At 42.2% G+C, this 14,179-nt stretch overlaps 1 protein-coding gene across 5 annotated transcripts in view; it reads right to left on the bottom strand.

Annotated features, from left to right (window-relative positions):
- Window positions 1-14,179, bottom strand: part of SLIT3 (slit guidance ligand 3) — a 466,954-nt gene that overhangs the window by 70,367 nt on the left and 382,408 nt on the right. For all 5 annotated transcript variants that reach the window (XM_033073074.1, XM_033073076.1, XM_033073075.1 and 2 more), the window contains 5 exons: window positions 13,226-13,294; window positions 12,130-12,201; window positions 11,877-11,948; window positions 6,512-6,583; window positions 761-924 (listed from right to left, as the gene is read on the bottom strand). In XM_033073074.1, the coding sequence (XP_032928965.1) occupies window positions 761-924; window positions 6,512-6,583; window positions 11,877-11,948; window positions 12,130-12,201; window positions 13,226-13,294 (449 nt within the window). The remainder of the gene's footprint in view (window positions 1-760; window positions 925-6,511; window positions 6,584-11,876; window positions 11,949-12,129; window positions 12,202-13,225; window positions 13,295-14,179) is intronic.

Below are 14,179 nucleotides of genomic sequence, written 5' to 3'. Positions count from 1 at the left end.
TTTCCATTTCTAAGGGAGGCTACTGATCCATCTTTTCCACAATAAATATAGCTCCATCTTCAAGTACTTGCTGGTAAGCTAAGCAAACCTCCAAAACTCTTTTTTATGAGAACACACAGATATGTCTTCATCTCCACCACTCACTAATGAGCTACTTACTTAATCCACAAACAAGTGGATCATCTGTTTGCATGCTCTTTAAAGCAGCACCCCAAATTGTTCAGAGCTGCACCTCAACCCTCTCCTGAATGAGTGCACACTGAACTCAGACATGACATGCTTTCCATAATCTGCAGCTTCTGAATTGCCACTGATGGGAACAGCTTGCAGATATGCAGATGAAAATGTGCTTTTAGTAAATATTTGCTTTCTAGAAGAATTCTCAGTTTCTCAGTTTTCAAGGAAATGCACATAATAACTACAGTTCCCTATGTTTTTATGATACCGCTTATTTTCCAAATTTTTGGGGTGTAAGTCAGAGGCCAAAACAAATTATTTGTTCCAATAAGTTCTAACAATCCCCTATATGCTAACATGGCATTACATAACCTGGTGTGAGCAGCAGGAACACTCTGCTCTCCCTGCCAGTGGAGCAGTCACCTGCACTTTGGGGAAGAACCCAAGAAAACACAACTTGGAAGGAACGCGACGTTTGGGAAAACAAACCCCAAGCCCAACTCCCCCATGACATGCAGAAGCAAGGGTACAGAAGTGAAGGCCTGTGGGCAGGAGGGGGCAGAGGCTGCCAGCTGGCTCCTACCTTTGCACTGGAAGTGGTGGGTGGGAGTGGTGAGCAGCAGCCTGTCCACCATGGCCTCGGGGCCGCGGCAGCGGGCGATGCCGGGTTCCTTGTAGCCCGCCTTGACCCACTCGGAGAGCCAGCGCAGGTGGCAGTCACAGTGCAGGGGGTTGGTGCCCAGGGCCCTCGAGGTGCAAAACAATTAGCACAGGTTATTTGGCAAAGATAACAAACAGCTCTGATCTCACCGAGGCACAGTTTATTCTACATTCCTACAGGGATGCTTTGCTTCCCAACATGGCAAAGTTCTGGTGAGCACTCAGGAAGGATTTTACATTTATCTCCTCCAGTATTCCTGCTCTTTTCTTCCCATCATTAGTTAGGGAAGTTGTATACATACCCTCTTCCAAACAATTGTGCTTGAGCAATGTCACTAGACATAATGCTTTCATCAAATTTATCACATTGATTCCCTTTAATTCTCTGTCCTTCCTGAGTGTATTCTAATACTGAATTGTGTAATTTAGTTTGGATCTGATGATTCACATTAATGACTCCTCACCAGATGAAACACATATGCAGAAGATACCTCCATTTTCCAAACTGCAACCTAGTGTCTGCTAAGTTTATTTATGATTTGAAAACACATTTGCTGCTTGACCCATCATTTGAGTTAGGTCAAATAGTTGAAGAAGATGCATTTATATAGTGAAATTATAATTCTCAGAATTCTTCCTTTATTCATGAACATCTATCTAAAAGAAAACCAATCTTTTTACCTAAAATTTAGGTGCTACCTTGATTAATTTGTACTTCTCTTTCTTTTAAAGAAAGTGTCTTTTCAGGCAATCAGTCAACTGCAAAGTTCACACTTCAAAAAACTCAGTTTGAAGCCAACTAATTGTTAAAAACGTGAAGAAATGCATGTTGAAAGTCTGTATTTATTTTACTCAAAGTCAGTGTAAGACTTCAGCTGTTCAACACCTGAATTGACATGAAAGGAAAATAAACTAAATAAAGAACAGCACAAGGAAGAGACACTAAAGAAACTAACGATTCAAATAGATTTTTAGACTTTAAAATTTCTGCATATGCTATAAACTATTTTTAAGATGGTACTGTAAACTCAAGCTTCTTTCAAATAAAAACATATCAGGCAGGATATTAAGATAGAAACCTCAGTAAATTTGTTGATACATTTCTATTGGAGTGACTAATGAACCCACTGTGCCCTAGACAGATTCATAATGAGAGTTCATGGGTTCAAACCCTGTCTGGGGCTCATTCATCAAAATTAAATGTGTACTGCAGCTCAGCATTAAAAAATATCCATCCACTCCTCCTGTAAACCCATTGCTTACAATGGAAAAAAAACTACTGGGTTGACTTTTTGACCCTGGAACTGTGATCAACTGGCTCACTTGTCCAAGGTCAAACAAAATGCAGCAGTGAAAGCTGAGAAATTTTTAGTGTTGAGAAACTGCCATATATAAAATGTGAGTGGGAGGACAACGGAAAGCTTGTTACCATGTTAATTACAGTAGTTTCACGAATACAAGCCGCACGGATTATAAGCCGCACCCCCGGTGCCTCGACAATGTTGCTGTCTTTGTCAATAGATAAGCCGCACCCCGAATATTAGCCGCACTTTCGTTCGTCGCGAGAATCCGTGCGCAGCTTTCACAAATTGGCCAATTAGTAAGAGGATCGCGGCATAGCGGGCTTTACTGGCTCGGGGCGGGGCCAGGCAGGCTCGGCCCGCTCATGGTTGCCGACGGGGCCGGGTGGCCCAGCTCAGCGCCACGGCTCGGCGGGGCTGGCCGGGTGGTGCTGCCGCCGCCGCCGGGCTCGCTGGCCCCCCTCTCCCGTCAGCACCGCCCCGCTGCCGCGTTCGCTCGCCCGGCTGGCAGGGCTGCCGCCGCCGGGCTCGCCGTCCGCCCCGCTGCCGCTTTCGCTCGCCCCGCGCCGCGCCTCGCGAGCGCCGCGCCCGCCCCGCGCCGCGCCCGCCCCGCGGCGCTTTCGCGGCTCGCGGCTCGCGGCTCGCGGCTCGCGGCTCGCGGCTCGCGGCTCGCGGCTCGCGGTTCGCGGCTCGCGGCTCGCGGCGGCGCTTTCGCGAGCGGCGGCGCTTTCGCTCGCCGGGCGGCGCTTTCGCGAGCGCCGCTTTCGCTCGCCCCGCCGGCAGGGCTGCCGCCGCCGCCGCCAGGCTCGCCGGCCGCCCCCTCCCGTCTGCACCGCCGCCGCGTTTCCTCGCCCTGGCCGGCACTGCAGGCCCCCGCACCGCCGGGCTCCCCCACGCTGCTGGCCCCGATTATGCTGGGCTTCCCCCGCTGCCAGGCAGCCCCACCCGCCGGCCTTCCTGCTTCTGCCATGCTCCCCTGCACTGCTAGCCCCAGTTCTCCCGGGCTCCCCCGCCCTGCTGGCTCAGGCTCTGCCACCCTCCCTGCCCCGCCCTACTGGCTCAGGCTCAGCCGCCCGCCCCCACACTGCTGGCCCCGCCTCTGCCAGGCTTTCCCACCTCTGCCGGGGCCGGCCGGGCTCCAGCTTGGCTTGGGGCTGCCGCGGGCTCTCACTTCCGTGTTGGCAGCTTTTAGAATTTTGTTAATAGATTAGCCGCCCCGGAATATTAGCCGCACTTCCGGGTTTCCACCAAAATTTTGGTCAAATTGGTGCGGCTTGTATTCGTGAAATTACTGTAATATTTATAAACTACATTAGAAATAAATGCTCTATAATCACTAGAAATGATTACTAATAATATTGTTGACAACTTCAGAAATGTATCTTTCCACACTTCTGTTTGTGGTTTGTGCTTTGTTTGGGGGTTTTTGCCTTCTATTTTTTTGGTTTGGTTTGGGGTATTTTTTTGATTTTGAAAAATTAATTTCTAGGAACTAGAGGTAATTATTGTATTTTCATTCGTGACTTCTAACATACTTTCCCAATTTCTTTGCCTATTATAGCAAAATATTTCCAGAATGTAAAAATATCTTCTGCTGTAAGGAAATACCACCAGCAACATTTTCAAAGTTGGGCAGATATTTCTGTTCAGACACTTATTTCGTTTAGGGGCAACTCTGAATAAAGTCAATTAAAATAACTCTATCCATGACAATGTTGAACAAAAGAGGACACTACAACTTATTTTTATAGGCAGTTAATAAAATTTTAAGTAAAGAGAAGATAATTCAGCAGGATTAGAAATCTGAGCTGTTTATGGGAAATATGTTGGAAATACCTGCTGTACTGAACATCATCCATTCCTGAGGGGTTGTGGAATCCCTGGAGTGCCATGGGGTCTGTGTGTGTGGGCAGAGCTTGGGACACTGAACCAGAGAATGGGAAGGACAGCAGCTGCAGGAACTGACCTAACTGGGAATGTGCCAGTTCCATCCCAGCAGATTTGGGGCTCTTTTGAAGTAATATTATACACAAACTTACGGTAGTGCTGTAGCATTCTTGTCGTTGCCCTGGACTAAAAATGTCAGTAGAGTCATGGCTTAAATAGATTATTATGGGATTCAATTAAATAAACAAAAGCAGCATACAGCACATGCAAACCTACCTGCAAATTCAGTGAGCTAAAGCTACATAATTTGTTATGATATTTCCATTACAGTGCGATGATGTTCAAGACATAAAGGAATTTGGTGAAAATGTTCTGCAAGCTTTAATAGCTACAGAGAAAGTGATGGGACCATCTAGATTTCATTTCTGTTCTTCCAATTACAGACCAACTCAAAACTACTGTAAAAGACTCTAACATCAATAGTTTTGTCCACACTAATTTGCTACACAAATATCTCTGCAATTCTAAAAGCCAGTTTGATGTCCCCCTTGTCCTGCCACAGGAGGCTTGGGCTGACCATCCTCCCCACACCCTGGTACTCAGCTCTCCCCTGCCACACCACCAATCCCACCCTCAGCCACCACCTTGCACAGTTAAGACTAATTTTTTTTCTCCCATGCCTTAAGAGTTGGATGGGTAGCAAGTCCTTGCATGATTTTCAAACTGACTCCAAGTGTAGGTTTTCTCCTTGAAGATCTATGTGTCAGGAGGGGCTCAAAATGCATTTATTTTCAATTATATACTACTCAGTTTTGAGTAGGCACAGCTTTTTTTGGGTACATGAAGAAAAAATTCATTGTGGTTGCTAAAAGTTTCAGGATCCTCTTTAAAAAACTGGAGAGCACAATTGCACTGTAAAATTCAACTGCTCAACTGTGCAAATTACACCCCAGACAGGTCTTATTTATTTTATGGATCCTATTTATTACTGTTCATTTGGGCTTTGTGTATTTTACATTTCTGGCAGCACATATATCTAAACAGAAAGACTGCAGAGATTGTATTGGGCCAAAGGGGGTTTTATCATTCCCTAAGGTGAATGGTTTACCCAGGAAAATTGGATCTCCACTTCATTTAATGTAAACCCTGAGGGAAATCCAAACAAATGGGACATGCTATGTTTATTCCTTGAGTTCTGAAAATACCCCCAGCAGCCAGATTCCCAGTATGGAAGGTGTCCCTGCACTTCCAAAGGCAGGAATGGGGCTTCAACTCAGTCAGACTTTCAATCCCAAACACATAAAATGACTTGACTAAACTGGGAACAGGAAAAACAAATGATACCAAGGTGTAAGCTGGAAACAGAAGATTATTTCTTTGCTCGAGTTGCCCAAGTTGCTCTCATGATTTCTGTCCCTACGAATCTGAGATGTTTTTGTTTTTTGCTGTACATAGAGGAACAGAGACAGAAAGCTGCCAGGCATGTATCTGCTATCCAGAAAATACTTAATACAATCTGAATCTGGTGCTCAGGGAGGTGTTCTGGAGGGCATGTTAAAGGTTAAAAAGAGATAAATATATAGATATTTATAAATATAATTTATAAATAGATATAAACCTATGTTAAATGCACACATATCTGCTTGTGTGTACATCAGCATCAGGCAGAAAACATCTGTATCAGCCTGTGAAACCACTCACTTCACAAAGGGACCAACACATGCCCAGTCCTCTGATTAACTGAGGATAGTCATCAAGAACGTGATGCATGAAATTGCTTTTCCTACATCAATTGTCTAATAGTGTGAAGTATCACACACTATCTCAGTGAAAAAGCATTTTCTGGTCACTCAAGTTTAGTTTGGAGCCATTGCAGCTCTTTGTCTGTTCTTTTATCAACTAAACTGCATTTGAAAGTCTCCTGGCCCTCTACCAGTATAACAGTAATTTCCTCAAAAGCTGAAATGCCGAGTAATTTTTGCAAACTATGGAATGAAGTATTAATTCTGTGAAATGACCAATTTCCATGTGATTAAATATATATGTTTGTAGTAGTGATTCATCAACAAGTCCATATACTGACAACATTCCAGTATGCAAAACATATGACACTTATTAAGCAAAGAATTCACATTTGCTTAATATTTGCTCTTTGTGGGAGGTTTCCTGTCTCACTCTCAAACCATAATATACTTTGCATTTCACATTGACAATGCTGAAAGAAAATCTTAAACACAAAGTCCACAGCAGAGAAAACTGTCACACTTGCTCATTTGGTTTTCCTTAAGAAAATATTTTTATAACTAATAACAACAGGTTCTAGCATTTTTAAAATTTCCTTTGAACAAATGCACTATGAATATCCAGAGCACATTATGAAAAGTGAGCAGGAAAACAAAAAAAAGCTATACAATCCCACCAATATGTGCTGCTTTACAAATCTGAAACCATCAATCAAAGAGTTGAAGCCAGGCAGAAGTACTTACAGATGGGACAGGGACACCAGGTCATTGAAAGAACCCTCAGGAACACTAGAAATATCATTTCCATGGAGTGTCCTAGAATGAGGAGAAGCAGGAAGGTATTAAACCACAGTTTTTTGTCTGATCCCTCCAAGTGAAGGGTATTTAATTTGGATTCTTGGAGAGTTTCTGTGAGTTTCAAAACTCATGAACTTCCATGCTTTATCACCCCTGCCTCTAGGTGCTGGCATTTAAAACAATGATGCAATCAGAATTGTTGGTGAGTGCTGCTGTAAATTAAAAAGGTGACATACCATTTATGCTGTTATAAGTGTACTGATGACAAGCAGACCCTCACATCCAGACCCACGTTCTCTTACAGAATCCCATTAGCCAGAAGCAGAGCAAGAACAGAACAGGGGAAATCAGAATTGTGAAAGTTAAATTAAGTATTGACTTCAGAGAGATCCTAGGAGAGAGAGCAAGGGTCCCTGAGGGTAAATATAGCCACACTTTCCCATTCTTACAGTAGAAAATATCTCTCTGTGCTATCAAGGAAAGCAGCTGAAATCAGTTGTTTTAGGACATTATTCACCCTGTGCAAAGAAACTATCATTTTTTGCAGCATTTTCAGGACCCCAGAAAGGAGTGAAAGGGTCCTGCACTGTTTCCAGGACAACTTAAGCACCCACTTTATCTCTTGTCTGAGAAATACGTTTGTGCATGGGTTACATAGGCAAGCATAAATGGGAATTACTGTCAGTGCTCCAGACATGGCAGAGAGGCAGGAAAACAGAAAGCTGCTGTGTGTTTTGGAGCAGCTCTTGCCCTTGAGTAATTTATTTTCTAACTTACCTGGTGATTTGCTGACACAGCAATCACAGTTTCTATTTCTGTGAGTGTACATATTGTTGAACCATTGGGTTTAAAACAATCCAAATATCAACCCATGGAAACAGGCAATAGCCCCAAATGAAAAAAAACCCATCTGTTTTTTGCAACCTTTCTTCCCTAACACCACTTTCAGCTGCATCAGGGTGTATATGATGCCCGTGCAACTTCCTAAATTCTGAAATTTTCCTTTAAGCCTCCCTTGGTTTTGACTATTAATAATTACTTGGCATTTATAAGGGTGTATCTCCAAGAAATTAATCTGAAGAGGAACAGGAAGGATATGAGCTCCCACACAGTAACTCCAGATAAAACACACTCACTAATTCTGTACAGAATGACCAACTGAGTGAGACAAACCCCACAGCTATAAAATAAGGAGTATTTTGTAGGAGAGGAGGCCTAGTGAACCACTTGCCATCAAAATGGTCAATTAAATAAGCACAAATAAATAAGCAGCTGCTCATAATGAGCTTATTGCTGATCTTTTAAAATGCAAGACAATTCTCTGTAAACAACCAACCTATATCAATCTTCGGCTTGTATCAGTCACACTTATCCTGTGAAAGAGTAAATTTTCTTTTTTAGGTGTGTTGGAAACATCTAAGAGAAACTGAGGAATTACATAATCATTTATCTCTGAGAAGTTAAACCTATCAAATAAAAACCTTAGAAGGACTGGCTTTATTACATGTCCCAAACACTGAGGTGTTTCATGGATGTAAGTGCTTGCATTTTAATAAAAAAATCATGTCAGCAACATCATCACTCCTGCAACTAAAACAAAATGACAAATGTTAAATCCCCCTTAAAACTCAGAAAAATAAATAGTGGCAAGAGAATTTAACAGTGCAACAAAATCTTTCCTCTTGGATCAACATCAGGAACACATTTTTATACCAAAACTCCTTATAAGCAAATGGTCAAATAAAATCTTCCACATTAGGACAGTTAAAGCACACACAGTGGGTATTCTCCCTCAAAAGCACAACTTCCAGGGATCCTCTTATCTAAACTCCAGTAAACAGCAGGGGTATGGATTTAAGGTGATGTGGATCTCCTCTGGAGGACAGAGTAAAAGAACAGTCAAGAATTCTTGAAATCAAAACTACCTTCTGACACAGAATCTCACTAACTTATTCCTTTGTCTTCAGGGAAGGAAATTAATTCAACATATCCTTTTGGGCTGGGGTTTTCTGGTTGTTTTTCTTTCACAAACCCTTGCCACGTCCTGCCTGCCAGCCCACTGACCACAGCACTGGGTTACTGCAGACACAAGGGGATGTGTTTTGTGAAGACAGAAACGTGGCTGAAGGGTTGAGCTCACAGAGCCCCAAGCCAGGGACAAACACCCACAGGAAGGCCCAGGGGTGCCAAACCCTGCAGGAACCAGCACAGCTCAGATGTCAGGGAAAGCCCAGAGTGTCACTGCTCCACACTCCCAACAGCAGAGCTTTTACTAATCCATTGGATAAATACAAGGAATCACTCTCTGATGCAAAAAAAAAAAAAAAAAAAAGAAAAAAAAGAAGAAAAAGAAGTTGCCAGATGTTTCTGTTAGGTCACATCAGTGCAGCACCCAACAATGAAATTGTATTACAAAAACTTTGTGCCCAAAGATTACTGGTGACAGCTTTATCATCATGCATACTAGTGTCTGTCTGAGCTTTGAACTGCAGGAAATATCCAACAGGTTCCAGTAAAACTGGAATATCTGTTAATAGAATATTCAGGAGGTAATTTTATCCCTTTTCCCCTTAACCATAACATGGACAATTATTTAGTGACCTCAGCAAGTATTTTGATTTTTGGACTTAGCCTCTTAACTAAGTCACATATAAAAATATGTGATTACACAATAATCTTTAAAATAATCTGTTTAGGTCATCCAGAGAGTTCTAATACTTATAATTTGTCTCAATCTCAGTTTCCCTAATCTGTTTATATTTAGTCTCTAAGAAGACTAGCTTTGGACAAATTAACTGAAAAACAAATCCACAACTTTTCACTGTAATAGCTTTGGCTCAAAAACCAACTGCTATCAACTTCTGCTTATTAAAAAAATTCTCCAGACTTTATGTCCTGTGCTCCCCAGCACCCTTTGGCTGCTGCTATGGATAAACCATGTGAAGGCTGAGATTAAAGACCTGATTGTGTAAACACTGATAGCTATTAAGGCTTAAACACAAACATGTTGACTCTGCAGTTTTCTCACTTGTGCTGAAAAATGTAAGAAAGGGAGTTCAGAATGAAATATCTGTCAAAGACCAAGTGCATCATACAGCTATGATTATTCTGATTTTCAAAGCACTTATTTACTGTATTTACTATAGAGGCAAAAAATACAGAAAATGGAATTTGGAAGACCTTCATGAGAAAGGTCTGCCACCTTCAAAGGCATGCACAGCCAAAGGTAATGAGATCCCTATATTCTTTTTATATATAAAAAAAAAGTGGAAATTGTTTTGCTGATGTTTTCTCTTTTAAGTTCCCCTGAGAGCATGGATAATAAAAAACTGACAATAACAGATTTCATTTTGTCTCTTGGAAACCATTTTCTCTTTGGAGAATTGATTTTTAGTAGCAGCAGTGATGACACGTGGCAAAAGTTGTAGCTGATACCAGAGTTTTGTGGGCCATAATAAATCAAATCAATCTGGAGGCTTCCAAATGCAGGGAGCAGAGGCAGAGATTCCCATTCAGGCTTCATTTCACTGCTCTGTGCAAGGCAGGGGGTGGTTATCTCCCTTGAAGGAGGAAGATACTTTTTGATTAGCAAATAATTTTAAAAAGCCAAAAAACAACAGTTGTCACTAAAATACTGCCCTCTGTTTCTGCCCATATGTGGCCTGTAGAACAGAAGTGAAAAGACAAATTGTAGCTATTGGAAAGAGGGAGGCACAGTTTATCTACACTGTAATTCAGGGCAGAGAGCCCCACACAAGCTTTAATCAAGCTAGCTTGCATATCAGAGGCAGGCCAGAAGACAGCTCCATATGGAATAATTTATTTGGCCAGGAAAAAGAATATATTAATCTGTGGCTGAATTTCAGGACTCATGTAACAGCTCAAATGTGACCATCCTAGTGCGTTAGAAATCAGGATCCCAAGCCAAACGTAAAACAACAAATCCAAATCACGTATCTTTCTTGTTTTTACTAATGAAAAGTGGGAATCCAAAGCTGTCTTGTAATTTGGGAAGTTGAAACTGAGATATCTGTGTTACCACTGAAACCACAGTGGAAGATCTCAGCCAAGCAGCTCTGCCTTATTGCTTCCACAGTCCCAGTATTGCCCATGCTGACACTTTGATTCCACATTTATGGAGCCAGTACACAGCAACCACTGCTCTTTAAATTAACACAATTTTCTGCATCTAAATGTCATCTCATTTTTTCTTTTTAAAATGGAAAATATCAATATGAAGTTTCAAAGCATTCAGGACAATCTTCAGCTCCTCTGTCCTGAGCTTTGAGTTCTCACAGCTCTTTCTCCTTCAGCACACTGAACAAACTCACCACAGACAATGGTGACAATATTTAATTTATTCCCTTTGGCTACAGGGCAAGTCATGGTGACCCACTCGTGCTTCTGGGCCATGGGAAGGAAAGTGCCTTCTCCACCTTCCTGACAGCTGCACGTGGTGTCCACAAAACCAAGGCAGGGTTTGTTTCTGATAGTGAGGGGCAGTGCATGCAAGACAGAAGCAGGAGCCAGTCCTGTAGACGCAGAGGAAAACTGGGAGGAGGCTCTTGCTGTGAGGAACAGGCCCACAGCCCACACTGAGGAAATATAAAGATGACTTTCACAAGAGATTGTAAACAAATGGTTTCATCCGGAAAGCTGCTGAAAGCAGCTACACTGGAAAGAAAGGAGGAGTGCAGAAAAGGACCTCCCAAGAAATAAACCACACATGGATATCTCTGAGCAGGCCCCCACTTGATATGAGGTGTAATTTTATTCACAATTTAAGGATATTTGAGACAGGCATCTCAGTATTACTGGTGCCCAGCCACTGGCCTGATTTATTCACTGATTTAGTTTGAGGGCTTCTAACTTCCCTGGCATTCTAGCTTGCCTGAATACATTTGAATCAATAGAAAATATTCTGAAAATGCACAAGTTTTCCACAAAGACGCCCCTGCTGAATCATCCAATGGAAACTCACTCTATGAGCAAGTGTACACAGGCTAAGAGAAAAGTCCTTTCCTGTGGAGCACCCAAACATTGTTCAGGCAGAAGAGACAGACTCTATTGTCTTTTGGAGACCTGTTTTCATGCTCATTCCTGTACCCCAGTTTTCAGAGAAAAGCCAGTCCTCCCACAAATTGTAATTTCGCCTTTAGCACTCAGCTGCTCTGGCCTCTACCTGACAAACTGCACCAGAGTATAAATACCTTGGCACCAATTATGTGGAAATTCATGACCACCTGCCCATTAAACCCTCCCTGCCATCACTGCAGCCTAATAAAGCTAATAAAGGAGGAGTTGCACTTACAGCACTCGCAGAGACCGGAGCCCGTTGAAGGCGTGGACGGGGATGCACCGCAGCCTGTTGTAACTCAGGATGCTGGAAAGGGGAGAGCAGAGTCACAACCCTGTGCTGGCTTTGGCCATCTCACTGCTAACTCAACCACAGATAAGCATGGAAAGCCACATGCTTGAGCAACAAGAGATACACTAATTGCTCAACAGCTTAGATGGTGTTGGAAAAGCAATTAAAGCTGTTATCAAAACTTTGGGCTACTTACAGCGTTGATAACTGAGTCATGTTGCTGAAGGTGTGATTGGCCAAGACACTGATGCTGTTGTTACTCAAATCACTAAAGAAACACACAGACAAAAGATCATTTGCATGTATGAATTAAGAAAAATGCCTTTTTGAAAAGATTACATAATATCTGCACAGAAAAATGCAATTGAAAAGTCACATGTTATCAACTGGTGTATTTTCTGGCCAACTTTGAATGAGCTCTAAAGAAAAAGCACATCAGACTCCCCTAAAAAGCCTCAGACTCAGAAATATTAAGGCATATTTACAGCATATAGCATTCAATGAAAAGAACAAATAAATAAATGATACAAGCACTTGCTTTGCAATATATTCTAGGCACCCCACTTCCATATGCTCATCATATTAACAGCTACTAGAACAAAATTTCATTTTTCATTTTAAAAAGTGGTTTAGGCTTAACCAGAACGTTTTGTTTTGTTCTTGATCTCCCTTGAAAAGCAAAATTAGAGATGTTTCTAAATAAAAAACACTCTTAAAACAAAGGATTCCAGTTTTTCCTCCATGTTGTTTTTGTCTGAGTTTGCCCAGCCCATTGGACTGGAGTATGTGCACAGCTGATTCAAACAGCATTTGAAAATCTCTGATGAACAATTCAGGCAGGAAATTTCACTCCAGTGTATTCCAGGGAGCAATTTACAGAACAAAGTCTAGCTGTGTCTCTATCTGCATGACTGTACATAGAAGAAACAGCTATGCAAATTGTCATTGCCTTAGCACTATAAATACAGCCTCATCTAGCACAAATTAATGTGTCTCCTCTGCTAATGACCTTTACAGATAAATCTGCCAAGTGAAACTGCAGCAGCCTGTGTAAGAGTTTTGTCCTCTCAGGGTCCTGCAGAGCAAGAGGCTTCTCAGGCACCTCAATCATTATGAACAATTATTGGCAGCAGTGTCTACTGTGAAATTCTTTCCAAATTCAAATTACAGAAGGTTTTGGGGTTTGGTGGTTTTTTCTGCCCCCCCAAATGCCAATTATTTATGTTCCACCAACAGCATAGTGCAGAAGGACTAATGCAATTTTCCTGCCATTGAAACCACGTGTTTCTTACATCAGTGTCAGGTGTCTGAAGGCAGAGAGCCCCTTCGGCACAGCAGGCAGATGGTTTCCTTCCAAGTATCTGAAAAAAGTCAGACAAATACACAAACACATTAACAAGAACTCATGTCACTCAATCTGCACCATGAATGAGGACAATATAAAGTCAGTCACTAATGAAATTATCTTTGATTAATTGCTTTGAAACTCCAACAGCTTTTACTTTATAAATGAATTACCCCCCCATGCAAAGCACAACAGCAGCTTATTGATTTACTTTATTTGTTTTAAAACTTGGAAGTGCATAAAGGATCTCTGGCCTACAGCAAACAGAAATGACCATTTGGTTCTTCTGTGACAGCAGCTGAAAAAGGGGAGAAAAATTGCACAGCCTGTGGCCTGAACTTAGAGTTACCTTTCCCAAGTGTCTCCAACAGTGCTGACTGCTCCCTGACCCTGTGAGGCTTTGTCTTGTGCATGTAAGCTCCTTGTGCAGCCAGAATGGGAAGAGGAGCTGCACTCCCAGACCTCAGTGCTGCAAAAGGTCCCATTTATTCCAACATCAACACTAACATCCACGAGTTTGATGGCACATCCACCATAGCAATATACCCTCCTTACCTCTCCTTTTCCCAGCACGCTGGTACAGGAGGAAAACTTGGTATAAATTAAAGACCAAAGACCAAGCTCTCTTGGAACAGAGGTTCCTCCTACATGCACTGAATATATTTAACAACATATCTTGTGTTTCCAGTGTGGAAGTTGTTTGAGACACCACTGAACCTATTTCTATGCAGACACAGGCATGGTAGGGCTAAAACCTTTGGGGATAATCCTAACTCCTCATACAGGCAAATAGAGCTTTCATTTTGCAGTTTTCCTCCACTGAAGAAGCATGGTCAGTGAGGTACTCAACAGAACCCCCTGAAAAAAACACAACACTCTTAAAAAGCTTGCCTAGAAGAGA

The sequence above is a fragment of the Catharus ustulatus genome, chromosome 15 (genome assembly GCF_009819885.2).
Source record: "Catharus ustulatus isolate bCatUst1 chromosome 15, bCatUst1.pri.v2, whole genome shotgun sequence".
Taxonomy (NCBI): Eukaryota; Metazoa; Chordata; class Aves; order Passeriformes; family Turdidae; genus Catharus; species Catharus ustulatus.
The sequence above is the reverse complement of the archived record's forward strand: the minus strand, read 5'-3'. Positions and strand labels throughout refer to the sequence as shown.